Source organism: Lissotriton vulgaris, chromosome 4_1, assembly GCF_964263255.1.
Source record: "Lissotriton vulgaris chromosome 4_1, aLisVul1.2, whole genome shotgun sequence".
Classification (NCBI taxonomy): domain Eukaryota; kingdom Metazoa; phylum Chordata; class Amphibia; order Caudata; family Salamandridae; genus Lissotriton; species Lissotriton vulgaris.
This window is the reverse complement of record NC_141691.1, coordinates 1,000,593,312-1,000,619,286: the sequence shown is the minus strand read 5'-3', so window position 1 is coordinate 1,000,619,286 and position 25,975 is coordinate 1,000,593,312. Positions and strand designations below refer to the sequence as shown.

At 47.3% G+C, this 25,975-nt stretch overlaps 1 protein-coding gene and 1 long non-coding RNA gene across 2 annotated transcripts in view; one reads left to right on the top strand and one right to left on the bottom strand.

Moving 5' to 3' along the window:
- Positions 1 to 249, bottom strand: part of NDUFS6 (NADH:ubiquinone oxidoreductase subunit S6) — a 115,154-nt gene extending 114,905 nt beyond the window's left edge. The window contains exon 1 of the mRNA XM_086965267.1: positions 18 to 249. Within this exon, the coding sequence (XP_086821393.1) occupies positions 18 to 167 (150 nt within the window). The 5' untranslated portion in view covers positions 168 to 249. The remainder of the gene's footprint in view (positions 1 to 17) is intronic.
- Positions 250 to 727: 478 nt separating this feature from the next.
- The window catches only part of LOC147722804 (uncharacterized), a 35,824-nt gene continuing 10,576 nt past the window's right edge, over positions 728 to 25,975 (top strand). The window contains exon 1 of the long non-coding RNA XR_015309890.1: positions 728 to 901. This is a non-coding gene — a long non-coding RNA (uncharacterized LOC147722804). The remainder of the gene's footprint in view (positions 902 to 25,975) is intronic.

The window sequence follows — 25,975 nt, the reverse complement described above, 5'->3', positions numbered from 1 at the left end:
GTAAGTACATTTATTACCTGGCCGGTGTGCGTGATCTTCTCGCCACTGGAGCTGATCTGAGCCCCATATAACCGGCGAGACTCAGGGAGGCTTACAAGTTGAGAAATGGATGGGAGGGATTTTAGGGCTAAGGCTCCGCGCAAAGCGGGGCGCAAAACCGCAGACATTGTACAAACGTCCTCTAAAGTCCAGATAGGTGACTTAAATAGCAGTGGGAAAAGAGTAAAGGGAGAAACGTTACACGCGCATGTGCGAAAAGCCAGGCAACCACTAAACGAAAGATAACATTGAAGACCCAATTGCAACTGCAGCAACTTCCCATACTATGCACGGTAGTCCGTTCAGAGCTTCGTAGTTTCTTTATGCAAGCAATGCTTTTCTTTCAATTTTGACGTTTAAATAATGAACAAACGCCAAAATATTTCAATGTTACTTAACAAAATGAAAAGAACAATTTTAGTAAGTTTAAGCGTTTGATAGATGCAGTGTTGCCTAATAATCATTTTTGAACTTGTAGCGTTGGTTTGTTTACGTTACCTTTTGATTTGCTTGTATGCCAACGGAAATAAGATCCCATAAGGGACCGCCATGACATGGCGACTCTATCAATATTTGAGCTAGAGCTGGCTGTTTGTATTGGCATGTCTTTCTTTTATGTTTTTTCAAGGGCTAACCTACCACGCAACTTGCGTTAAGAACTAGACCGCGTTTTTTATTCAGAATTTTCATGGCTGCCATGTTGGTTTTCTGATGCAGCGAAACATCCGCAGCATTGCCTCTCGGTAGAAGTGTGTCTGGGGTCGAGGCGGAGCACGCGTACACATTTGTGCAGAAAAGAAAGCCCCTGTCTAATTTTCAGGCTGAACCTGTGAAAAGGAAAGGTTGCCCTGCTTCGGCAGAGGTGAGTTGAAATTCCGCTGCTGACATCTGCTTTCACGGAGGTCATTAGAAAACGGAAGGGGCATCAGAGGGTATTAGCTCAAGCTACCAGGCCTTTTAAATCATCAGTGAGATTCGCTCTCCCGTCTGTGACGTTCTTAAAAGGAATACGAGTGTTTTCCGTCTGAAAATGATATGTACCATTTCCTTTATGCGGAGTAATATTGTTTCAATTGTTGGGAAAGAAAGAGGGCTCGTGTAAACTCATGCTTTTAGAGGTGGTAATTGTTAAAGTTTGAAAAGGAACAGTCTTTCAGTTTTTTTAGGGATCGTACCGGGGCGGGAAGGGGGTCGGGAACTGAACTGCCATTTATGGCCTTTGACCCCTTTTGTATCCCCCTTACTAGACTGCAGTGGGCCGTACACTTTTCCAATGGACTCTGTCACTTGTGATCCAGCGCTTTAATACCCACGCCCCACGCATTGGCTACTCTTCAGAACCCTGTGCTGCTTCCCACCGACTAGAGCATCCCTCCTTCTAATCCTCGGGACCATGCACTGCCTCCACACCTGCCCTGATTGTTTAACCATTCGTCATTCAACAGTTCTCTGCGTCTCTAACCCCTGTGTTGGATTATGTTTAGGGCTCTCGGTTTTATGGTATTTTTTTTTTTTGCCATATCCGTCTGTATTTATCCATATTTATTTTTGGGCCATTTTATACGTATTTATCCACATTTATTTTTACTACAAGCAAAAGACGAAGCTACAGCTAGTATTTTTCCACATTTATTTAAATTGACAATGCATACATGCGCTCGGTTGTTATTGGTCAACACAATACATTAATCTGAAAACTTTGCCATTGTAGTACAAGCACATGTGTATTTCAAGAGACTTTGAGGACATTAAGGCTCTTTCTGGTTGTTAATGAAATGAAGACCACTGAAAACCAGTTCAATATTCGCTGACGACACTGGAAGGGTCAAAAGATTCAAAGAAAGATTACACAATCTTGGCCCTTCTTGCTTTTGAGAACACCAGTATGTCATTGTGCTGATGTCTCTTTATGGAATAGGGTGCATTAAATATTTTTTGAATTCTTCTTCACCACCATTCAGTAGGTCATCAGAAGCTCCAACCAACATGAATAAATGCTTATGCAATGTAAGTCCCGGGCATATGGGAACAAGGTGTCAATCAAATGATAGCTTTAAAAGTTTCAAAAAGTCTCAATGTTCAATCTCCAATGTATTTATTCTTGTTTTTTTATTCAATGGAACACGCGTCGTCTGTGTCTCTACAAGCGGATGCGCTGTAGTGTTGCACTGCTGTTGTGTGCGGATCGAGACCCGAAAATCGCTCCGCACACACCGGCAGTGCAACGTTACAGCGCACCCGCTTGTAGAGACACAGACAGCTCTCCGTGCCATCAGGGGCACACACCACGCTTCTGGCAGTGCGTGTGCACTCCATGATAGATTCAGGAACGACCTCAGTGTAACCGCTGAAGCAACACGGAGTACATTCTATGTGGCTGTGATGCATAGCATGCCCTGATTAGTGTTTTAAGGGCCATAGATACTGACGTTTTTACACCACAGCTCTTAGGCTGTAGAACCTTGTGTATATATATATATATATATATATATATATATATATATATACTGTCTACTATAGTTTACAGTCCGCCTCAGATAACTCCTGCTGACTGGAGCACCATATACTTGGGTGATACTATACCTGTTATATTTTCTTGAACTTTTTCACCTTAATCAGAACGTTAGTAGCCGGGTTGGAATTATCACCAGCAGCTAGATCATATGAAGATTACATCACTTCTTGCAAGTTATTACATGATTTCAGACATTGGTCTTTCTCATATCTGAAACATCGTCACCAGTCTGGTTGGAATTATCACAGGCAAAGCATTTAAACCCAGACTATAATGACTTTTCTTAAGCCCTGAGGAAGTTGCAGGATAACTCCCTTTGGTAACGAAACACGTGTCGGCTGGTTATCATGTGTACCATTGAATAATAAAAACAAGAATGAATACATTGAAGATTTAACATTGAGACTTTTTGAAACTTTTTAAGCTATCATTTGATTGACACCTTGTTCACGTGTGCCAGGACTTGCATTGCATTGACATTGTGTAGGGTTTCACTTAACATACATTTACGGGTTTTAGGGGATTATCTCCTTGCCTGGAAGCACCGTACACTCAGAATCAGTTTACACAAACCGTTTATGTAGCAGTGCTCCTTCATTTCCTGAGTCACTAAAAACCCTTCAGACATAGCCCATGAATAAATGCTTGTAATCATTGAAATTCTGATTAAACTGAACTTTCTTGACTGGATCCAGGATTGTAACCAGTTTCCAAAAAGAGCTGTAACTCATTTGCCTAGTTATGTTACGAGCTAGGACAGCACCCCACTTGGTTTTCAGTGCATCTTTAAAACTAATCATCTCTTTTATTAGCGCATTTTTTTTTGTGGTACCATTTGCAATAGGCTGGTGATCATTGGGTCTTGCGTATAGCCTTGCTCCAATGCCAAAGCCATGTCAACATCTGTGGCTGAATATATTAGGTGGACATGTGTTTCTTCTGACTCCAGCTTCTTCTGAATGTTGATGATACCAGTGAGAGTTTAAACAATGAAAGACCTCTTCACATAGAAAGATTGGTGGTTTGCACTGTTGGTGCTGAGTAGTTTCCGTAGGTGATCAGTTTTGGATCCAGTGGCTTCTTCTTCATTGTTTACAAAAGCAAGGAAGTAGTGCCATATTTCTAAAAGTCTTACTGCTCCCTCATACCAGCTGAACCATTGGATCACAACAACCGCCCTTGGCTATCTTATTCTCCCGTCTACTTTTTCTTGCAAAAAATGTGTGTTAAGTTTCGCACATACTTAAATACTGCTCCAGCCTTTATAACAAAATCATAGATGCCCCGGTTCTCAGGCTGAGACAGAGCATAGGAAACAACAGCATGTATAAGATGGCATTGATCTTTTATATGAATGGAATTAATCCTCTGAGCAGCGCACAAATCAGTTACTACCTTTGTCATATAGAATGCAGAGTCAGAACATATTGCAATAAGGTCATGCCATGATTTACCCAACTTTTGAAGCACGTATACAATTAAGGCAATTTTAGCAGAAATACATTCATCAGACACAGTGTGTCAACTAAGGCTGAGTGGCGACCCTTTACTTCATCATCACTGTAATGTGTGACCAATGTTCGAAAGGCTGGGTCACCATGCACCTCTGTGGTGTTATCAATTGTTAAAGAGATGGGAACATTTGCTACAGCTTGACACATGTTTCCAAGCTGTGCTTCAAACAATTCGGGGAGATATTTTTTTATACATTTGGCAGGATTTGCACATTGTCCTTGCTGCAGGGCACAGCTGCCTAATCAGCTCTCCAATTGAACCATCAGTCTGGTGAAGTGGAACACCACTTTCACAACCTTGTGCGGGATATCCGCAGCCTCTTCAATATTTTATTGTGCACGAGTTGTGCTTTGCTCCATGGTCATTTGCTCCGTACAGTCCGTCTTTACGACTGACAAAAAAGTCTCACATGGGTTTTACTCCTCAGGTAGGATTTGGTATTGTCCACTGCCCTGCACGAGTTGTGAATTGCTCCATGGTCATTTGCTCCGTACAGTCTGTCTTTACGACTGACAAAAAAGTCTCACATGGGTTTTACTCCTCAGGTAGGATTTGGTATTGTCCACTGCCCTGTTTTCAATGTCAACAGTTTGGCATGACTTGTAGGTGAACATTTTCATCCCTGTAAGGGATACAGCTTCAAATTCTGCATACTCCTGTACGTAATCATCAACGTCCTGTGTTTGCAGCCCATCTCTATAAATGTAAGGATGCAACAATTAAGCAGCCATTGGTTTGATATTTAAAATACTGTATGTGACCAGGGCAAAATACTCAGCCATTATCTGCACTGCGGAATTGGATACAGAGTTGTAGGAATTTTACTCCAAATACATTAAAATCCATCAATGTTTCTTGTTGATCTTAGCTTGTAAATTTTTAGTTGTAAATAATGTCGTCTTTATCAGTTTCAGGTTTTCGGGTAACGGAGAGAAGCCAGCTCAGTACAATTGCAGATGGCAATAATATGTTCACATATACCAATAGCTTCTTCGTTGATATATTCACACAATCACTCAATGAGTTGATGTTTAGAGATCAGCTAATGACCCAGGAGGGTGTCTAGGCACTTGCAGTGTCCGAGACACTCATTCAAATAGGCAGGGCTTAAGACCATTTAGAAAGTCCAGAACAGATGAGGTGGTCTGGAGGGGGAATGGGACGTTGTTCCAGGTCTTCGCTGTGAGATAGGAGAAGTATCCTCCACTCATGCTTCTGTCATACCACAATAATAAACGGTGCAAAAGGACATCATGGACAAACTTTGAAAAATAATAACTTTTGAAATTGGCCCCTTCGGGCAGAAATACTCACAGCAGTGGTTACCTTATTGTTCTGGCTTTCCCCTGAGTTAAAAAGCTTTATTTAAGTTTTCCTATTCTAGTTTTTCCAGTGAGGAGACAGAGTTTGACAAAAGGCGTTTTGTCGACCTGAGAAGGATAAAAGGCTAAGTCGGCCCACCAGATTAAAAACTCTGACCTTGAGGTTGCACACAGTTTTGCTGACTCAATATTAGTCCACTCAGCTATTCGGCGGAGGGGCAGTATGATGCAGTTAGCTCTAGGGTCAGGTGTGGAGTGACAACCTCTTTTTAAAACAGAGACACAAAAAACATCGATTGGAACAACCTGGCCTCCCACTGTGAGAAGGCTCTCACTCACCCCCACTAACGTCTCAGATGTCAACGACCTCACAGCTCACTAGAACTCCTCAATGATCAAAGTCTTCGATCAAGCCGCTCCACCAAAACTCAAAAGAATTCCGGATACAGACAAAAATCCATGGTTCAGTGGAGCCTTAGATGAAGAGAGATGCAAACTTAGATCAACGGAAATGGAGGCAACATCCCTCCCCCAATCATCTTAAACTTCTCCGGAAATCGAGAATCTCCTACAATAAAAGCATCCTACAATTAAAAAAAGACTTTTTTCAGAACAAGACAAGGCCAAAAAAAGACCAATAACTCTTCGAAATTCTGAAACAACAATCTAACAAATGAGCTAAATCCTCACTCCTAACATCGAAATCACAGTTGTGTAGTGTAGAATGTTCCTCATTTCTCACAGCTAAAACTAACTCCCTTTAACTGGAACTTAGTGCGGCGGCATGCAACTCAGCCACCCCAAAGAGCAGTCAAGCTAAAATTCCTGCACTGCATGAGCTACCGCTGACCAAAAATAACTCTCACTGGGTCACTTTTAAACTCTACGTTCTTAATGACATCACCAAGATTCTAGAGACGGCCAAACTTAACAACCGCTTCAACATCCCTGCCCCTCAAATTTCTTACCCCACATCTTCCATATCATCTTACCTCTCTGGACCAAATTCATCAATGCCTCACTAGCACACATCCCAGATTGACTAAAAACAGGCCAAGTCACCCCTATCCTAAACAAGCATTGGCATAGCCAATAGGTCTCGCATTTGGGACCTTATAAGAGTTTGGCCACGCAACGGTTGATGTTGTTGCACCAAGGATATTGTGCTGCATAACTAAATACTTATAAGGTCCCAAAAGCGAGACCTATTGGCTATGCCAATGCTTGTAAATTTATAGGTATTAAAGTGATTTTAAAATCGTAGGGAGCCTGCTGTTATCAAACACCACAGAAAGAATGTACCTTAATTAAATTCGTATGGACTACCACGATATTCCAGCAAAACTTCGGATGTGAAACCTGTTGATTATTCAGTGCATTTTATACTGTTTACAAAACAAGCGTTTCCAGCTCAGAAGACAGCAGTTTCAGATTTGTGTACACGATACAGTGAGTATTTGTAATATTACTCAACCACTTTACTGCGTGGATTAACCCTCACCTCACACTAACCGTCCAGCTACACTCACAGCTCTTGTAAAAACGCCCTTTCCAAGAAAACACAACCCCTTTTAAAAGGCGTTCTGCAAATGTTTCTCCTCCACTCTCGAAAATACGTAGGCGTCCTGCCTCGCCGTCAAAACTTGGCATTGTTTGGGCGCATAAAAACAACCATACAAGGGCCCCTTAAACGTGCACGTGAAACTAAACAAAGGGGTTCTCTGTGGAAATGTCCGCGTTTGGATAAGGCCAGAATGCGCGTTTCTTTGTTGCACGTATTTTTCGGCAGCTCTCTTGAGCCCACTTTGGACAGGCTGTGACGCACTGCTACTTTTATTTCACATAATTACATGACAGCTCAGAAGCAAGGTTTTCTGAAGGGAAACCTGTAATCAGCAGGTCCGCGCAGCAGTATAACAAAACTGACACGCACAATGAAATGGTAGTGTACATGCAGCAAGTATGAGTAGTTTTGAAAGAAAACAGCATTAAAAAATCTATTTTAGAGTAACCCACGTTTATGATGCCAGCTTTTACCAAACAATCACTTCGGCAACAGTTACAGTCATTTATTAAATTATAGAATGTTTTCTTGAACTAGCGATTCGGCGTTGTAACAAAGTAACAGAATATGTTTCAGAGAACTCCCTACAGCAATGGTGACCGAATCACTTGTCGGGAGGTCTCGGAAACATATTTTGAAAATAGTTCTACCCTGATAAAAGCGCCGGCGTGATTTGTGACAATATTGCAGCCCAGTGCAAGATGCGTTTCAGTCATGTCAAAACAAACGTCATTGTTTAGCGCTGCCTATAGCCTTCCCACAAATCATATTGCAGTGGTTTAAACCTCCATGACACATACACATTTAGACTGCCAAAGCCAACTGCTGGCATCCCTAAACCTACACACAAACACCCTTAATGCATTGCACTAGGAGCAGTAGATTGAAGTGGTGAATAATTGTAAAGCGCCCACAGCTATTCCATTGCTGAGCGCTATAGAACATGTTAAATATATAAATAACAAGACGGAGGGAAGGCAGAGAAGGGGAGGGGAGGGGGGAAGAGAAATGCGACACGGCAGGCAGGGGAGGGGGCCGAGAGGCGATGAGGGTGTGAAGCAGCAGGGGCCTTTGAAGTGAAGCTAAGAGCTTCACTTCAAAGGTGTGGGAGGAGTGCTGCTACGGCCTGGGGGAAGCTGGCTGGGGAGGGGGAGGAGAAATTCAAGTAAGGCTGTGCGCGGGGAGAGAGAGGGGAGGTGCTGGAGCTGGGGAGCAGATGGCCGTGAAAGTTTATGGCCCAAAAGCGCGTGCCTGTGTCCACGTGAACTCGAAGAAAACCGCACGAAAAAACCCGTGGTTTCACGAGTATTTTGAGCACTTGAATTCTCGCCATTTCCCATTCCTTCGGAATGGAAAAGGCGAGACCTAAAAAACCAACAGCAGATAAGTCCGACCCCAACAACTTGAGACCAATAACCAATATTCCCATGCTAGCCAAGGTCCTGGAAAAATGTGTTCAGAAACAACTGAACCAACACATCTCACACTTCAATCTACTGAACATTCACCAATCGGGTTTCAGACCTAGGCCTAGCACAGAAACAGCCATCCTGCACAAAGTAGATGACGCCCTTCAAGCCCTTGACTACAACAAAACCTGCCTGCTGGTTTTACTCGACCTCTCATCAGCCTTCGATACGGTCAATCACGACAAATTACTAAGAAGACTAGAAAACAGGATGGGTTTATCTGGTAAAGTCCTTCAGTGGTTTAAGTCCTTCCTGGAAAACATAACGCAATAATACATGATCAACAACAATCTCTCCATTTCCTCTCCTAACCTACTGGGAGTTCCTCAAGGCTCCACACTATCTCCAATGCTATTCAACCTATATGTCGAACCACTCACAGTTATTACAGCAGGAGAACATCTCCTTCCACATGTTCAGGGGATGACAACCAACTGTACTTCAAGATCTCCTCCATCGAAGAGATCTAGCTCTCGAAAAGACAGTCAAATGGCTATCGACTAACTTGCTCAAGCTAAACTCTCAAAAACAGAGTTTCTCTTCCCTCCCCCCCCACCCCCAAGAACTCCACTGAGACAAAGGAGTGGATCAAAATTATCACTGCATTGAATTGCACTCCAACTGTGGTGGACTCTTCCATAACTCTAGGAATCACTCTGGATAAGAACCTTAACATTCAAAATCATGTCAACTTATTGGCTAAAAATGCCCGCTCCCACCTCAGCTATCAGAAAAATGAAACAATTTCTCGAGAACTCGGACCTCAAAACTGTAGTCCAGTCCTTAGTTATTTCAAGGCTTGAATACGGATGTCCACCCTCGCTGGGCTTCCCAAAATCTCAACCGCCTCTCTAAAAGCCTGTCTCAATGCAGCAGCAAGACTCGTAACCGGTTCGAGGAAATTTGACCACATATCGCCACACCTGAAATCTCTCAACTGGCTACCCTACGAAGCGCGAATCCACCTAAAAATGGCTTGCATCACATACAAGGCGCTACACCCCAGTACCTAGCCCAAAAACGTACCCTATCTGGAGGTAACAGACATTCAAGGAACGCAAATAATCTTCTTCTGAAACCTTCACGTTTCAAAAAGAATAAAACTTCTAACAGAGCATTTTCCGATCCAGGGAGGACCTGGCCTGGCAATTCGGGCTGGACTGTTCCCATGAGGCACAGGGTAAATGCTGATTTGCATATGGCCATGTCTAAACTGGGGTGGCATGGTGCGCCAAACAATGATGGATTTAATTTCGATCTCTTGACTGGAGGTGAATGTTTTGATTTGTTCTGCATTCCGTCCCGTCCCCCCGCGCAGCGGTGGAATTACCGCCAAGGGGTTGAGCGCTAGACCTAATCTTTTGGCCGATGCCTGGTGGAGCTACCTGATAGCTATAGAGGAGATGGCCCCCTGGCCGTCACCCACCCAGCTGGACTTTGGGCAGACCCTCCTTCGTCTCGCCTTCGCATTCTCCCTCCCACACCTTTACCCTACCCCCTTTTCCCCTCTATGCTCCATTCTTTCGTCCCCTATGCTTTTTAAATGTTTTCCAGTTCAGACCTTGCTATTTGGCCGATGCCCGGTGGAGCTACCTGATAACTTTAGAGGAGATGGGCTGTGGACTTCCCCCTCGGCCCTCACCTACCCAGCCGGACTTTGGGCAGACTCTCCCTCGTCTCTCTACTCTATTTCCCTCCTACCCCTTTACCCTACCCCCTCTCCCTCCTAAAAATCCATTTATTTCGTCTTTACGCTCTTGAAATGTTTTTCTAGCAACTGATGTAATTTTGTAACTTTGTGGAACCCTATGTAAGGCGCTCTGATACCTCCGGGTCTAGCCAACGCTATATGCTGGGTTTTGCTCAGAAGCCCTAAGGCCAGCTTCAAATTTGGCTGCTGCTCAAACGAAGGAAGGGGTATAGACAAAGTCCTTTGAGTTATATAAACTGGAACACGTAGATAAAAAAGCAAACATATGCAATGAGGACTGCAGCACTATCTCATCCCAGTAGACCATGATTATCTTCCTTGTAAAAATAGTAATTTATGTTGAATCTGAAAAAGAATGGGAGCATAATTTTTTTTATATTGTAAGAGCAATCAGTATACTGAATATTAACGTCCAGTTGGAAAAACAGTACCGTAGGTTAAGGTGCCAGCCACAGAGACTGTAATGTGGTGGTCACAGGTTTTAATAATGCCATTTCAGTTTTAAAGCACTTCAAAATAAAAATGTAATTCTCCCCCCCGAAAATATATATATATATATATATATACACGTTTGTCAAACAATATAAAAACAGTACATTGAATATTCTCCTTCCTATGAAGCTATAGAGAACTTGTGATGCCTTGACTGGGGGCCACAGCATGTTTATGGGGGAGTTGCAGCAGGGACAGCTTCCAGAACAGAGAGCACTAACATGTCCCAAAAAACACATGTGCAACTGCTTCCACACAGACAAGAGCCAAGGGAACAACAAGCTAAAATGCCATTGCAACTCAGGCCTCAGGGGACAGATTAATAGCGGCCTCATAGCGACTCTGGACACTACCACTTGAAGCCAAAACCCAATGCTCTGATTTGAGGTCCTCTCACATTCTTGCCATCAAACACAAAGTATCTCATGGAGAGGGAGGGGAGGGAGGGAGAGGGAGGGAGGGAGGGAGAGAGAGAATGAATGTGTATTCACTAGTCAGTGGCATTTGTTAAGGTCACTGTCTGAGTGACCTTTGGTGCAACAGTGGCTGAAGGAGATGTAGTAGGGAAATATTCCTAATTAGAAATAGGGGGAGCAGCTTTACACTAAGCCCACAGTCAGGAAAATTCACAGCTCTTAATCTGTTCAGAGATGGTATGATAGATGGGATTGGAAATACCAATAAAGTTACGGTGCACCACAAGATGGGGGATATGTACACCTGGTGCTGCAGAGGGAAAGAGAGTCAGGAGCGGCTTTCAAGTGGTAGTGTCCAGGGTCGCTGCGAGGCCGCTCTGTCCCGAGATGGTATGGTATAAGGGATTGGTAATACCAATAAAGTTTTGGTGCAGCTGCCAAGCAAGCACACATATGACAATAAAAACACCACAAGACAGGATATGAACACGTGGTGCTACCACTTCATACATGGGGTGGGGGAGGGAGGGCAGGAACCCGAGGCTGCAGTGGGACAAAGAGAGTCAGGAGCGGCTTTCAAGGGGTAGTGTCCAGGGTCGCTGCGAGGCCGCTCTTAATCTGTCCCGAAATGGTATGGTAGATGGGATTGGTAATAAACACTTACCTTGGAAGTACAAATGGCGACGGGCTGGCTCAGAGCTAACTCGGACGGCAGGCTGGAGCAGAGCTAACTCGGGCGGCGGGCTGGAGCAGAGCCAACTCGGGCGGCGGGCTGGAGCAGAGCCAACTCGGGCGGCGGGCTGGAGCAGAGCCAACTCGGGCGGCGGGCTGGAGCAGAGCCAACTCGGGCGGCGGGCTGGAGCAGAGCCAACTCGGGCGGCGGGCTGGAGCAGAGCCATCTCGAGCGGTGGGCTGGAGCAAAGCTCAAAGCTAACTCGGGCGGCGGGCTGGAGCAGAGCTAACTCGAGCGGTGGAGTCCTGGATCCCTGGAGATGCCGAACAGGAAGGCGTCTTCATACCTGGTGGTCTGTGGTGTAGCGAAAAATAGGCAGGTGGCCCCCAAAATAAAGGGCAAAAGTTAAGAGGGTGAGGCTGGAGGTATTAGCACGCCCACACAGTTACACTTGGATACGACCAGCATTGGCTTAGGGTCACAGGTGTCACTAAAATACCCTGAGCCAATAGGTCCACAGTACGTCACTGAAAGGATTCCCAGCATCAGGAACAGGGGTGTGGTATGGCAACTCTGAAGCACAGCAGAGTGGCAAAATTTACTAGTATTTTGCCGTTTCTAAATATAAATACAGACCAAGGAAAAATTGTTTTCCGTCTGTATTTATATGTAAAATTCTGTTTAAAGGGAAAACCGGGAGCCCTAATTATATTATATTGTGGCATTTGTATACCGCTTACTGCCAAGTACGTGCGGCACTGAAGCGCTTTACTTAATTGGCAGCAAGTAATGTCATGTAGGGTGTGTGGTTGGAAGGGTGTTTTCTTTGTATTGTGATCCTATGTGAAATGTGTTTCCATGTAGTGCATAATGACCACCAAAGTGTGGTTAACTTGTTATGGGATGAAGTGTGTAGTTGTGTGGTGGATGATAAGGTGTGACCGACAGATGTGCAGGTTATGAATTTAAGTATGCTGGCAGCTTTAACACCTGGGATTTCATTTATGATGTTTCTTATTGATATAGTCTACTTAGCTGGTTACTACACTGGAATGTCCGGTCTGAAATGTAGTTTTTAGTTGGGGTCCTGAGCTGGCATGGTTGGAGATAGAGAGAAAGCAATAGATCTACTGGGATGGGAATTGTTACTATCATCACATAGCTACGTGTCAATGTGAGTTGCAAATAAGCTGTCATAGTGTATAGATATTTGAGACCTGTAGTGTTGGGATGAATTAAAGTAATCCAATGAACAAGCTATTGTCACACATTTCTTTGGTTGTTCCATGCCTCTTCGTTTGGTGAAGGTTGGTTTATTGGCTTTGTAGTGCTGGTGATATGCTACCCCATAGTAGATATGTCTTATGTGAATATAAGATGTGTAAGTTACAGTTGGCAGTCAAACGCGGAGTGTTATGGTATTACTATTATTTTGGGTCAGAAATGTTATATATGAAATTTCCTAACTATATAATGCCCAGGTGAACCATAGGTTGGCCGTTCTTAGCTTACATGCATATCAAAAGTAGTTTTCTTATTGGCTTGGTTTCAATTTGTTGGTTGTAAGCTGAAGATTGAGCTTGAAGGTAAGACTATTGTCGGAGACTAAAATTGGACTCTCTGACCTGGTTTAGCTCATTTACATACACCCTGTTGGACCTAGATTACCCAAGTCTACATAAGGTAGCTTGGCACAGTAGTGGCTACAGCTAACTCAAGGCGTTGGTTAAGTACTTACAAGTCTCACTCACAGTAACTCAGCGCTGAACCACTAAAATAAAGACACAACACCACTGTTTGGAAAAATACCGTTACCTTTTATAAAAATAATATGCTTTTCTTGTTATACTTTTAGACAGGTATAAAACACAATCAAGTTACACCTTGTTCATGAAATTCAGATCACACTTCAATATTTTTCCTGGTCAAATTTTAAGAATCAAGGGTACAGTTGGGGTCAATGGCTATTCAGGACACAATATACTTCACCACTATAAATTTACAGAAAGGAAAATGCAGTCTGACAGTTCAATACGTTTTTAAATACTCATTAGCAAGTACATTACCCCACAGCTCTTAAGTAACTGCTCAACTCAACAGAGTGACCTGGTTGTAGATCTTCACAGCATAACCCACCAGTTATGTAACTAAAAGGGAAGACACAATAGTATTAGCAAGGCTCCCCTCACGCTAATTTACAGGCACACCTATCTGGTAGAGGATCTACTCCCTCTGTTACCAAAATTCTGTAAGGCTTTTACCCAGGAACCCTGTGGTTCCCTGCACAGCTTCCTCCTCTCTCCTCTAAGCCAATTATTGGATATTTTTACTCTACATTAGGCAGTTCACTAGCTCGCTTCCTCAAATCAGGCTTTCCTGGACTGTTCAGTTAATTGCTGGGGTCGTAGCCCCACTGTCTTGCTTCCTCGGCACTCAGCACTGCCGCCTCCCGCTCCCCCACTACCCGGCTTACTTGAGGGGCTTGTTGAACTTTTTGTACCAGGCGCGCTTCCACTGTGCAGCGCTGGGCCGAGGGGGCCTGGTTGATGATTAGCGTGTTGCACCTGCTCCGGTAACTGGGGCGTGAGGGGGCTGTGTGCGCTTCCTATCCTCAGGTGCGCTTCCGCTTTCCAGCGCTGGGCGAAGGGGGGGCCTCGCTGACGATCGGCGCATTCACTCCTCGCTCCGCTGGTGAAAGGCTGTCCTGCCTTCCGCCGGTTCTCCTCAGCTTCCTCTGAGAAGCGCCAACACCCCACTGGGCATGCGCGATGCACTCCTGCACTCCGCCTCTTGAGTCGCGCTGCTCCCCGGCGCCTGCGCGTTCCTCGCCTCTCAGGATAAACGCTGTACTCCTGGGCCTGCCCGAACCTAGGCCCCTCCTGCTTTCAATAGCGGACGCGCTGAGGACATGCGCGGAAGCGCTTCCTGCCTTTCACTGACGCGAACGGTGCCCCCGGGGTCCCGCAGTCAGCCAACACAGCGCCGCTCTCCACACGCAGTCCCTTCCCTCACCTGGCTCCAGGGAAGGTATCCTCCTGATCGGGGCACTCGCTCTTCAGGTCGCTATAGTGCCACAGACACCCGCCTTCACCACAGCTGCTCTACACCGCTGGTAAGTGCAGCGCTGGGTATGGGAAGTCAGGGATACCCTCTATTAAGAGTGTTCTGAGAGGGTTCACTGGGGCACAGATTTAGAAGGGTCTTCCTTCTCAGGTAGCTTAGTCTCCTTATCAGCAGTTGATGTTTTGAGAGGGATTGGTCAAAGGTTGAAGGGGGAACAACCCTCTGAAGAAACTGTCCGCCTCAGAGACAAACTAGCTGCTCTCAGTGTGTCCACCTCCTCTCACCACTGCCTCACTCCTCCACTCTTGGGTCAGCCCAAAATGGCTGCTGGTCACTGGCCTTATATAGGGTGGCCTGAGACCTGCAGAAGTCTCTAGTGGATTCTAGAAGGTTCCCTAATGTTAACCTATGGACCTGTCCTCCAGTAGTGTCCGTTATGGCAGTTGGTGGACACCATTTTAGGTTTCTGGAGATCCCTAGATTTTCAAGGGGGCTGACTAGGCCTCACAGGTTATGAGGGAAAAATGGCGTCATCGCCAAGGAACACCTAGCCCCCTGACAGCATTAAAAATTCCTGATGGACATATGTAAAAATAAAAATAGAAACTCTGGGAGGCTAAGGGGGACAAAAATAAATAATAATGGTTAGAGTCTCCCCAGAAGCAGACAGGTCTAACACGCGTCCCCCCCAGCTGAAAGTGGGGAGAACTACCCAACCCCTTGGGAGTCCTCATCACTAAGGCGGAAATACCTGGATAGACCGTCTGCGTTGGCATGGTCCGTCCCAGGTCGGTGTTCCACCCTAAAGTCCATTCCCTGTAGGGAGATGGACCACCTCAGCAACTATTTTCCCCCTTCATTTGCATCAGCCAACGAAGGGGGCGGTGGTCAGTCTGAACTAGGAAGTGCGAGCCAAACAGGTATGGCCGCAGCTTCTTCAGAGCCCAAACCACCGCAAAGGCTTCTCTCTCAATTGTACTCCACCTCCTTTCCCTGGGGAGTAGTCTCCTGGACAGGAAGACCACGGGTTGATCCAAGCCCTCATCATTTAGCTGCGATAACACTGCCCCAATGCCATGTTCTGACGCATCTGTTTGGACAATGAATTCTCGAGCAAAATCAGGGGCCTTGAGAATGGGAGCGGAACACAATGCTTGTTTCAATGTCATGAAGGCTCGCTGGCAAGCCTCCGTCCAGACTACCCGTCGGGGTTGCTTCTTGGAAGTAAGTTCAGTGAGGGGAGCCACGATAGTGCCATACCCCTTCACGAAGCGACGGTAGTATCCAGTGAGGCCCAGGAAGGCTCGGACCTCTGTTTGAGTCTTGGGGGGCTCCCAGGCGATGATAGCCTCAATCTTTGCCTGGAGGGGCTGCACCGTCCCTCTGCCCACCAAGTGACTAGGTACACCACCGACCCCTGTCCGATCTGACACTTGCTGGCCTTGATTGTCAAGCCAGCCTGTTGCAGGGCATGAAGAACAGCTTGCAGATGCTGCAAATGGTCCTCCCAGCTGCTACTGAAGACAGCAATGTCGTCCAGGTATGCAGCAGAAAAAGCTTCCATTCCAGAAAGGACCCTGTTCACCAGCCGCTGAAAAGTGGCAGGGGCATTCTTGAGCCCAAAGGGCATCACACGAAATTGGTAGTGTCCCTGAGGTGTAGAGAAGGCTGACCTTTCCTTCGCCTCCTCGGTAAGGGAAATCTGCCAGTACCCTGAAGTTAGGTCAAAGGTACTTAAGTATTGAGCAGCTCCCAGCCGGTCAATAAGCTCATCCGCCCGTGGGATGGGATGTGCATCAGTTTTGGTTACTGAGTTCAAGCCTCGGTAGTCCACACAGAATCTCAATTCAGGTGTGGTGCCTGGTGGGGCGGCTTTTGGTACCAAAACCACCGGGCTAGACCAAGGGCTACCAGAAGGTTCAATCACTCCTAGCTCCAGCATCTTGGCAACTTCACTCTTGATGCTGGCCTTCACCTTGTCCGACAGCCGGTAGATTTTAGACTTCACAGGTGGGCTGTCTCCTGTGTCCACGTCATGGGTACACAGGTGGGTCCTACCCGGGACAAGGGAGAACAGAGAAGAAAATTGCTCCAGGATCTGGCGGCAATCACTCTGCTGTTCAGGAGTTAGGGATGGCGAGAGAATTACTCCCTCCACCGACCCATCCTTTTCTTGGGATGAGAGAAGATCAGGGAGAGGTTCACTTTCTTCTTCCTCTGCTCCATCGGTTACCATCATTAAGACAACCTCGGGCCTCTCATGATGTGGCTTGAGGCGATTGGCATGCAGCACCCTGTGGGGCTGCCTCGGGGTCTTAAGATCCACCAAGTAGGTGGACTTCCCCTTTTTCTCCAAAACCTCAAAGGGGCCTGTCCAACGGTCCTGGAGGGCATTTAGCTCTCCAGGTTCCATCACCCACACTTTCTGTCCAGGCTCCAGTTCCACTGGGTGAGCGTTGTGGTCATACCACTCTTTCATAACTGCTTGGCTGGCCTCCAAGTTGTCTGAAGCTTGCTTCCACAACTTAGCCATTTGGCTCCGGAAGGCCAGCATGTAGCTCACCACGTCCTGGGGAAGCTTCCTGGGAGTCCGTTCCCATCCGTCTTTCACCAGGCTGAGAGGTCCCCGTACAGGGTGCCCGTACAAAAGTTCGAAGGGGCTGAAGCCCACTCCCTTTTGTGGCACTTCCCTGTAGGAAAACAAGAGACAGGGTAGGAGGACATCCCATTTCCTCCACAGGCTCTCAGGTAGACTCCGTATCATACCTTTCAAGGTTTTGTTAAACCTTTCCACAAGACCATTGGTTTGTGGGTGATAAGGAGTGGTAAACCGATAGGTAACTCCACACTCCTTCCACATAGCCCGCATGTACGCTGAAAGGAAGTTAGTCCCCCTGTCGGACACAACCTCCTTGGGGAAACCCACTCGGGTGAAGATCCCCATCAGGGCCCTTGCCACCACAGGTGCAGTGATGGTCCTCAGAGGTATTGCCTCTGGGTACCGTGTGGCATGATCCACCAAAACCAGTATGAACCGGTGACCAGCTGAATTTGGTGGATCCAATGGCCCCACAATGTCGATGCCCACCCTTTCAAAGGGGGTGCTAACGACAGGTAGTGGTTCCAGGGGAGCTTTTAGCTTCACCCCTGTTTTCCCACTAGCTTGGCAAGACACACACGTTCGACAATATGTATCGGACGCCACTTTCATTCGAGGCCAGTAGAAGTGGGGGACAAGCCGGGCAAAGGTCTTGTCCTGTCCTAGGTGTCCTGCCAATGGTATCTCATGAGCCAGTTCCAGTAGAAAGGCTCTAAAGCATTGAGGGACCACCAAGGCTCTGGCTGAACCATGGCCAGGTGCCTTGGGCTCACTGTAGAGGAGTCCATCCTCCCAGTAAATCCGGTAGCTCCCTTCAATGTTTCCTGCTGCCTGGGCGTTGGCCTGTTGCCGCAGCCCCTCGAGAGTAGGACACTCTTTCTGAGCTTCACAGAATTCTTCCCGGGAAGGACCTCCCTCCACATGCCATTCAGTAGGGATGGGTAGGTTTTCCAGGGAAGCAACATTCTCCCCTGTGGACTCCAGATCCACCTCCGCAGGTGGCCCATCTGTCTCACGAGGTGGAGATGTCGAGGCAGGGTCCTCCGGCCTCCTGTCCTTCTCCTCTCTGGCAGCCGGCTGGGCCATTGTTCCAGGCTCCAGCGTAAGTGAACTCCCCCTTCGGGCAGTTGCTGACCTTGTGCTGACACAAGTCCAGTCAGGGGGTCCCAGCATCTCAGAGTGAGTCTGGTACTCCACCCTCCTCCAAGCATTGTGCTCCATATCATTCCCTAACAGGCAGTCAACCGGCACGGCAGGGCTTACGGCAACTCGAAGTGGACCTGCAACCCCTCCCCACTCAAAGGGAACTTCAGCCACAGGGTAGTGGCCCAATCTGCCGTCAGCCATTCCGGCGGGATGGAGTACATCTGGGATGACCTGCTCTGGAGACACCAGCTGACTCCTTACCATAGTCATGCTGGCTCCTGTGTCTCTCAGAGCCTCCCCTCTACGGCCATTGATGGTGACCCACTGCTCATACTTAGTAGTATTAGAGGGCAGTTGGGTCTTTGGAACCATCTCCTTATCTCCCAGGGACACTAAAGTGACACCCGCCCGCTCCCCTCCATTAACCAAAGGCATCTCCTCCCCGAGCACTACACTAGTGATTCCCGGGGCTTTTCCTCCAGTGGGAGGGGGTGGTCTTTTTGGGCATCTCACATCTCCTTTATAGTGTCCCACACCACCACACTCAAAACAATGAACAACCCTTGGCTGCTGGCTTTGGCCAGGGGTAGGGTTGCGAGGGGGGTTACTCTTAGGGATGAATCCTCTGCCCCTTCCTTGCGAAGTATTTTGTGGCCCTTTTGAGAACTCCCTCTTAGTTTCCCCTCCCTCTTTCTTCTGGGGGGCGCCCTGTCCATGCTTCTGGGAATTCCCTCCAGTCCCCTTAGTCGACACCCGGGTACTAACCCAGATGTCCGCCTCCTCAGCAAGCTTCCTGGGGCTGGTCAGCTTGCTGTCCACCAGATGCTGTCTTAGTTCGGGAAGACACTTCTCGAGTAGGTGTTCCTTGAGTATGAGGTCATATAGTCCCTCATAGTCTCCTACTTCGCTGCCTCTTACCCAACCCTCCAGGGCTTTCCTGGAGTAGTCCAAAAAATCTACCCAGTTTTGCGTGCCCAGCTTGTAGCTGCCCCGGAACTTTTGCCTATATTTCTCAGGGGTCAACCCAAACTTCCTGAGCAGCGCTGACTTCATAGCCGGGTAGTAGGTCTGTTCACTCTGATCAAGGGCCAACAAAGTATCCCTGCCAGTGGGGGGCATGTATTTATATAACCCACCTCCCCAGTGGACTTCCAGAATCCCATGGGCCCTCAGTGAGACCTCGTAGGCGGCTAGCCATTTGGCAATGTCATCACTGGGTACATAGCATGCCATAATATCTTTTGGTAGGTACGGTCTGGGTTCCCTGGTGTTGGTCTGGATATCGCTGCCACCATTCTCTGGTTTGGGGGTTCGTAGATTTAGGGCTTGTAAATCCATCTCTTTGATGGTCCGCTCATGCTCCAACCTCTTTTCCTCCCTCACCATGTCCATCCTGGCTAGTTCTATTCTCATCCTCCTCTCCTCCCTCCTATCTTCCAACTCGGCGTCGGTCAGGCCCCTCTCTGAGACACTACTGCCCACTCTGGAAGGTGTCCTAGGACCTGTTACAAGGTTCTCCCCTCCCGACTGGTACAGTGTTGCGGTCTCCAGGACAGTGTCCTTGTCACTCCCCTCAGGATCTACCTCCTCCCCGGAATGAGCCTCTACCCATGCCCGGATACTGGTCAGCAGCTCAACTTTCCTGGCGCCTTTCTTGAAAAACACCCCCTGCTGCTGACACCATTCCTTCAATTGGGTCACAGTATAATTTTCCAGCTCTTCCACATTTATCTCCATTTCTTATTTGGAGTATAAACTGCTACACAGGAGAAATCCACAAAGTGACCTGGGGTCAACCTCCACCCACCGCCAGAAGTCAATTTAGAAAAATCATAATTTAAATTAGGAGGGCCGCAGGGAGAAAACTCCAGGTGAGGTCTCGTGGTTGGCACTGCGTTAATAATAAGTGAGTGTAAGTACAAATCCGAGATCCCACCGCTGAAACACCAATTATGTTGGACCTAGATTACCCAAGTCTACATAAGGTAGCTTGGCACAGTAGTGGCTACAGCTAACTCAAGGCGTTGGTTAAGTACTTACAAGTCTCACTCACAGTAACTCAGTGCTGAACCACTAAAATAAAGACACAACACCACTGTTTGGAAAAATACCGTTACCTTATATAAAAATAATATGCCTTTCTTGTTATACTTTTAGACAGGTATAAAACACAATCAAGTTACACCTTGTTCATGAAATTCAGATCACACTTCAATATTTTTCCTGGTCAAATTTTAAGAATCAAGGGTACAGTTGGGGTCAATGGCTATTCAGGTCACAATATACTTCACCACTATAAATTTACAGAAAGGAAAATGCAGTCTGACAGTTCAATACGTTTTTAAATACTCATTAGCAAGTACATTACCCCACAGCTCTTAAGTAACTGCTCAACTCAACAGAGTGACCTGGTTGTAGATCTTCACAGCATAACCCACCAGGTATGTAACTAAAAGGGAAGACACAATAGTATTAGCAAGGCTCCCCTCATGCTAATTTACAGGCACACCTATCTGGTAGAGGATCTACTCCCTCTGTTACCAAAATTCTGTAAGGCTTTTACCCAGGAACCCTGTGGTTCCCTGCACAGCTTCCTCCTCTCTCCTCTAAGCCAATTATTGGATATTTTTACTCTACATTAGGCAGTTCACTAGCTCGCTTCCTCAAATCAGGCTTTCCTGGACTGTTCAGTTAATTGCTGGGGTCGTAGCCCCACTGTCTTGCTTCCGCGGCACTCAGCACTGCCGCCTCCCGCTCCCCCACTATCCGGCTTACTTGAGGGGCTTGTTGAACTTTTTGTACCAGGCGCGCTTCCACTGTGCAGCGCTGGGCCGAGGGGGCCTGGTTGATGATTAGCGTGTTGCACCTGCTCCGGTAACTGGGGCGTGAGGGGGCTGTGTGCGCTTCCTATCCTCAGGTGCGCTTCCGCTTTCCAGCGCTGGGCGAAGGGGGGGCCTCGCTGACGATCGGCGCATTCACTCCTCGCTCCGCTGGTGAAAGGCTGTCCTGCCTTCCGCCGGTTCTCCTCAGCTTCCTCTGAGAAGCGCCAACACCCCACTGGGCATGCGCGATGCTCTCCTGCACTCCGCCTCTTGAGTCGCGCTGCTCCCCGGCGCCTGCGCGTTCCTCGCCTCTCAGGATAAACGCTGTACTCCTGGGCCTGCCCGAACCTAGGCCCCTCCTGCTTTCAATAGCGGACGCGCTGAGGACATGCGCGGAAGCGCTTCCTGCCTTTCACTGACGCGACCGGTGCCCCCGGGGTCCCGCAGTCAGCCAACACAGCGCCGCTCTCCACACGCAGTCCCTTCCCTCACCTGGCTCCAGGGAAGGTATCCTCCTGATCGGGGCACTCGCTCTTCAGGTCGCTATAGTGCCACAGACACCCGCCTTCACCACAGCTGCTCTACACCGCTGGTAAGTGCAGCGCTGGGTATGGGAAGTCAGGGATACCCTCTATTAAGAGTGTTCTGAGAGGGTTCACTGGGGCACAGATTTAAAAGGGTCTTCCTTCTCAGGTAGCTTAGTCTCCTTACCAGCAGTTGATGTTTTGAGAGGGATTGGTCAAAGGTTGAAGGGGGAACAACCCTCTGAAGAAACTGTCCGCCTCAGAGACAAACTAGCTGCTCTCAGTGTGTCCACCTCCTCTCACCACTGCCTCACTCCTCCACTCTTGGGTCAGCCCAAAATGGCTGCTGGTCACTGGCCTTATATAGGGTGGCCTGAGACCTGCAGAAGTCTCTAGTGGATTCTAGAAGGTTCCCTAATGTTAACCTATGGACCTGTCCTCCAGTAGTGTCCGTTATGGCAGTTGGTGGACACCATTTTAGGTTTCTGGAGATCCCTAGATTTTCAAGGGGGCTGACTAGGCCTCACAGGTTATGAGGGAAAAATGGCGTCATCGCCAAGGAACACCTAGCCCCCTGACAGCATTAAAAATTCCTGATGGACATATGTAAAAATAAAAATAGAAACTCTGGGAGGCTAAGGGGGACAAAAATAAATAATAATGGTTAGAGTCTCCCCAGAAGCAGACAGGTCTAACACACCCACTCACAAATTTCCCCATGGAGAATTTCAAGGGCTCTGGAGAGGTCAATGGAACTTTTCCACCGTTTCTGAATTAAATCTCCCTAAAGGAAAACAAGAAAACACCATAAACCTTTAGAAATTTGGCACCAGTTATTGATGAGAGATCGGGAAAATGTAAAACCTTTATTTGATCATAAGGTTAGTTTCTAATTATCTTTATAAGTTTAGCAGATAACAGAATTAAAAACAAGGGTTAGAAGTCAGCATTTAAAGGCACAGTGTTCCGTAAAGAAACCCGTTAGACTAACCAAGGGACCTATTCTAATAAGGAACCTATGAAGAGTTTCATTTGGAAAAGAGCAAATAAGGTGAATGAACTTCTCATAAAAAGTTCGCATGAAAGTAGAATCTGCTTTCATGGGTACCCCCGCTTTCAGTATGTGTTTTAAAAAAAAAATAGTTTTACTAGTTTTGCTGGAAGTCTTCTAATCGGGACTCCAGCCACTGTGCTTCCTCCCTAAATCTTTTATGGTAAGTACTTGGGTATATCAGCAGCCAACTGTGTAGATTCCAACGTAACTCCCTACTATATGGTACCAAGGTACCCAGAGCATAGGTACACCAGGGGACTCCCATGGGCTGCAGCATGTTTTATGCCACCCTTGAGAGACCACTCAAACTGTGACTACAAGTCTGCCATTGCAGCCTGTGTAAGCTGGTGCAAGCACCACTTGCAACAGATATGTTTCCTTATATCTGGGGTCACTGCACTTAAAACCTATGTCACCCCTAAGGCAGGCCTTTCAATCCTGAAGGCTGGGTTATGAGTGTGAGGTTGCCCTGCATGAGCATGACACCCCCTACAAACCTCGGAAGTCAACTTTCCAGGCTTTGTAAGTGCGGTCAGCCATTTTGATACATAAAGTGACCATACGTCAGTACACGATGGCCAACTATATAGTGGCTTTTCCAACCCTGGGCATGTTTGTTATCAAACATGTTGGAATCCTACCCCAACACTGCTACCGGTGTAGGAGGTATGATTCCATGCACTGGGGGCTCCTCCTGGAAGCCCCCAGTACTCCCATTAACAATATTCCATGGTCTGACAGCAAGCTAGGGCAGCTGCCACCCTAGACCCGGTTCTGCCCGGCTGCAGAGCTGCGCTTAAGCAGGGGCAGGTAGAACAATATGTTTCCTGTCACAGGGAGGTGTGACTACCTCCCAGACAGGACTTCGTGTATTGGGCCGGGGGGGGGGGGGGGGGGGAGGCTTGCCAGCACCATGAGACTGCTTTGAAAGGCACATTTGGTGCACTCCTTCCATACTCCAGTTTGAGCCAGTTCAGGTAGGCCTTGGCTCCCGCTCTGGCGCAAATCTAGACCAAGGACACTGGAGTATCCTCCCATCTGTCCTGCCCCTCCTCTGGGAGTGACCTCTGAGTTGTCCTAACCCTTTCCTAGCGTATTAAAGGGCTTACCTGTGGGTGGGTCCTGAGATTCTTCGTGGGACAAGACTCAAGCTTGAAACCACATCACCTTTGGACCGTCTGGGCACTTGGACTTCGCTGGACTATGCCTTGAACCGCGACTGCATCAAGAAATACTCCTGCTGCTCCTGGTCTTGCTGTTCTGCAAGTCGTCTGTGCATCATCCAGGATCTTCAACAGACCTGTGAGCATCAAGGACACCCGAAGTAATCTCCCTCGAAGTGAAGGAGTCACTCCCCTGCATCTGCAGGCACTGCAACAAAGCTGACCGGTCTGCTGCTCCTGTTGTCCCATGGACTTTCAAAAGGCAAAGCAACACAGGTGGTACTTCTGCAACTCCCTTGAGGCCTGACCAGAGATCTTCGGGTTACAAGAAGCTCCCACCTGCAGCATCTCTTCCTGCCAGGACCTTCGTTCTCACTGCAACCTCTGCACCATAGACCTTCATCTTTGGTGAGCTGCTTAAGTTCGTCTTGTGCCTTTGGCCTGTGGTCCACTCGATGGTCTTCTCCTGTTTCAGTGGGCTCTCCTGCTTGATCGGGCCTGCTCTGACTCTTACACTTGTTAAGTCCCTTGGACCTTGCTGGTTACAATGTTTCTCCTTTCTCATTTACCATGTCTGTTGCTGCTGCCAAGGCTTGTTGGTGCTCCTGCCGGATACCGACCCCTGGTTCTCGACTTCCAATGTGGGACATCTCGTGAATGGCTCCTGGTCTTCCACAGCATCGCCTGGTCCTCACAACTGCAGCAACAATGTCTCAGTCATCACTCCTGCTTCTTTCATCATCGGTGGTCATTGCTCTTCCATGCCTCCTAGTCACCTCCAAGTGGCATAGACTTTGCCCCCTCTGCTTGCAGGTTCTTCTCTTCATTAATTGACTGGACTCTTGCACATTCTTAGCCAGCGGCATCTTTACTGAAGTCTTCCATTGTGGTCTACGGCGGTTTCTGGTGTCACTTCGCACCTAGGCACCTAGCTTCCCTGATGTAGGTATCCAGGTTTCTGGGGTATCCACAGGTGGGATGACTCTCCAACCTTCAGTCTACCACGGGGTTTCTTCAGGGTCCACTGGGAAGGGTCCTTCTTCAAAACTGCAACCATGACCTTCCTATTGACTTGTATTGAGTATGCGGCTGTATTTCAACTCTACACACCGCCTCAGTGGAGTTCCTGGGTACTTACCTAGGGTTGTCCCTTGTGTCCCCTGCTCTTCTGAGTCTCCTAGTCCAAGTCCTGACTTCGGTCGCAGTTCCCATTCCACCGTCTTAGTATATGTTTTGGTCTCCCCCTGGAGACCACTGTGTATTGTGCTTACTTACTTGTTTCCAATTGAAGTATTGTGTGTATTTGTGTTGATATTTCCGGGTAGGAGATATATCAATGTGTTAGTGAGTATTGTATAATAAGTAGACCTATTTTTATACATACACTACATGATTTGATTTGGTAAAACAAGCTGCTTAACACTTCTTTTGGACTAAGCTTGAAAGCTTCTATCCACAGTTCCCACTTAGAGTTTTCTATGGTTGTCTAAGACTACTAAAATCACCAAAAGTGTTGCCTGGATTAGTGCAACGTGCTTCACTTAAATAAGTGTGCACCATATACTAAGCCAGCCCTTACAGAGTTGTTCTGGAAACTCAGCTGAGTTCTCTACAGTTGCAATACAAACTGTATTTAGAAAAGCGATCTGTGCAGTAGCATTGATCACCAAATTAATAAAATAAAATCTCCTCAGGAATATTTAAAACAAAATAAACTCTCCGTAAAGAAGAGTCACAAGACAAAGGAACAATCCAGTAGCAGGACCACCTAACTAGCTAGGAACACTCATTATTATAGTTTTCTCATACAAATAAAAACTTTGATTGCGTCTCCACTTGATGTCCAATCAGAACGGTTCACAAGGTGGTGTCATCAGTCATACGATGT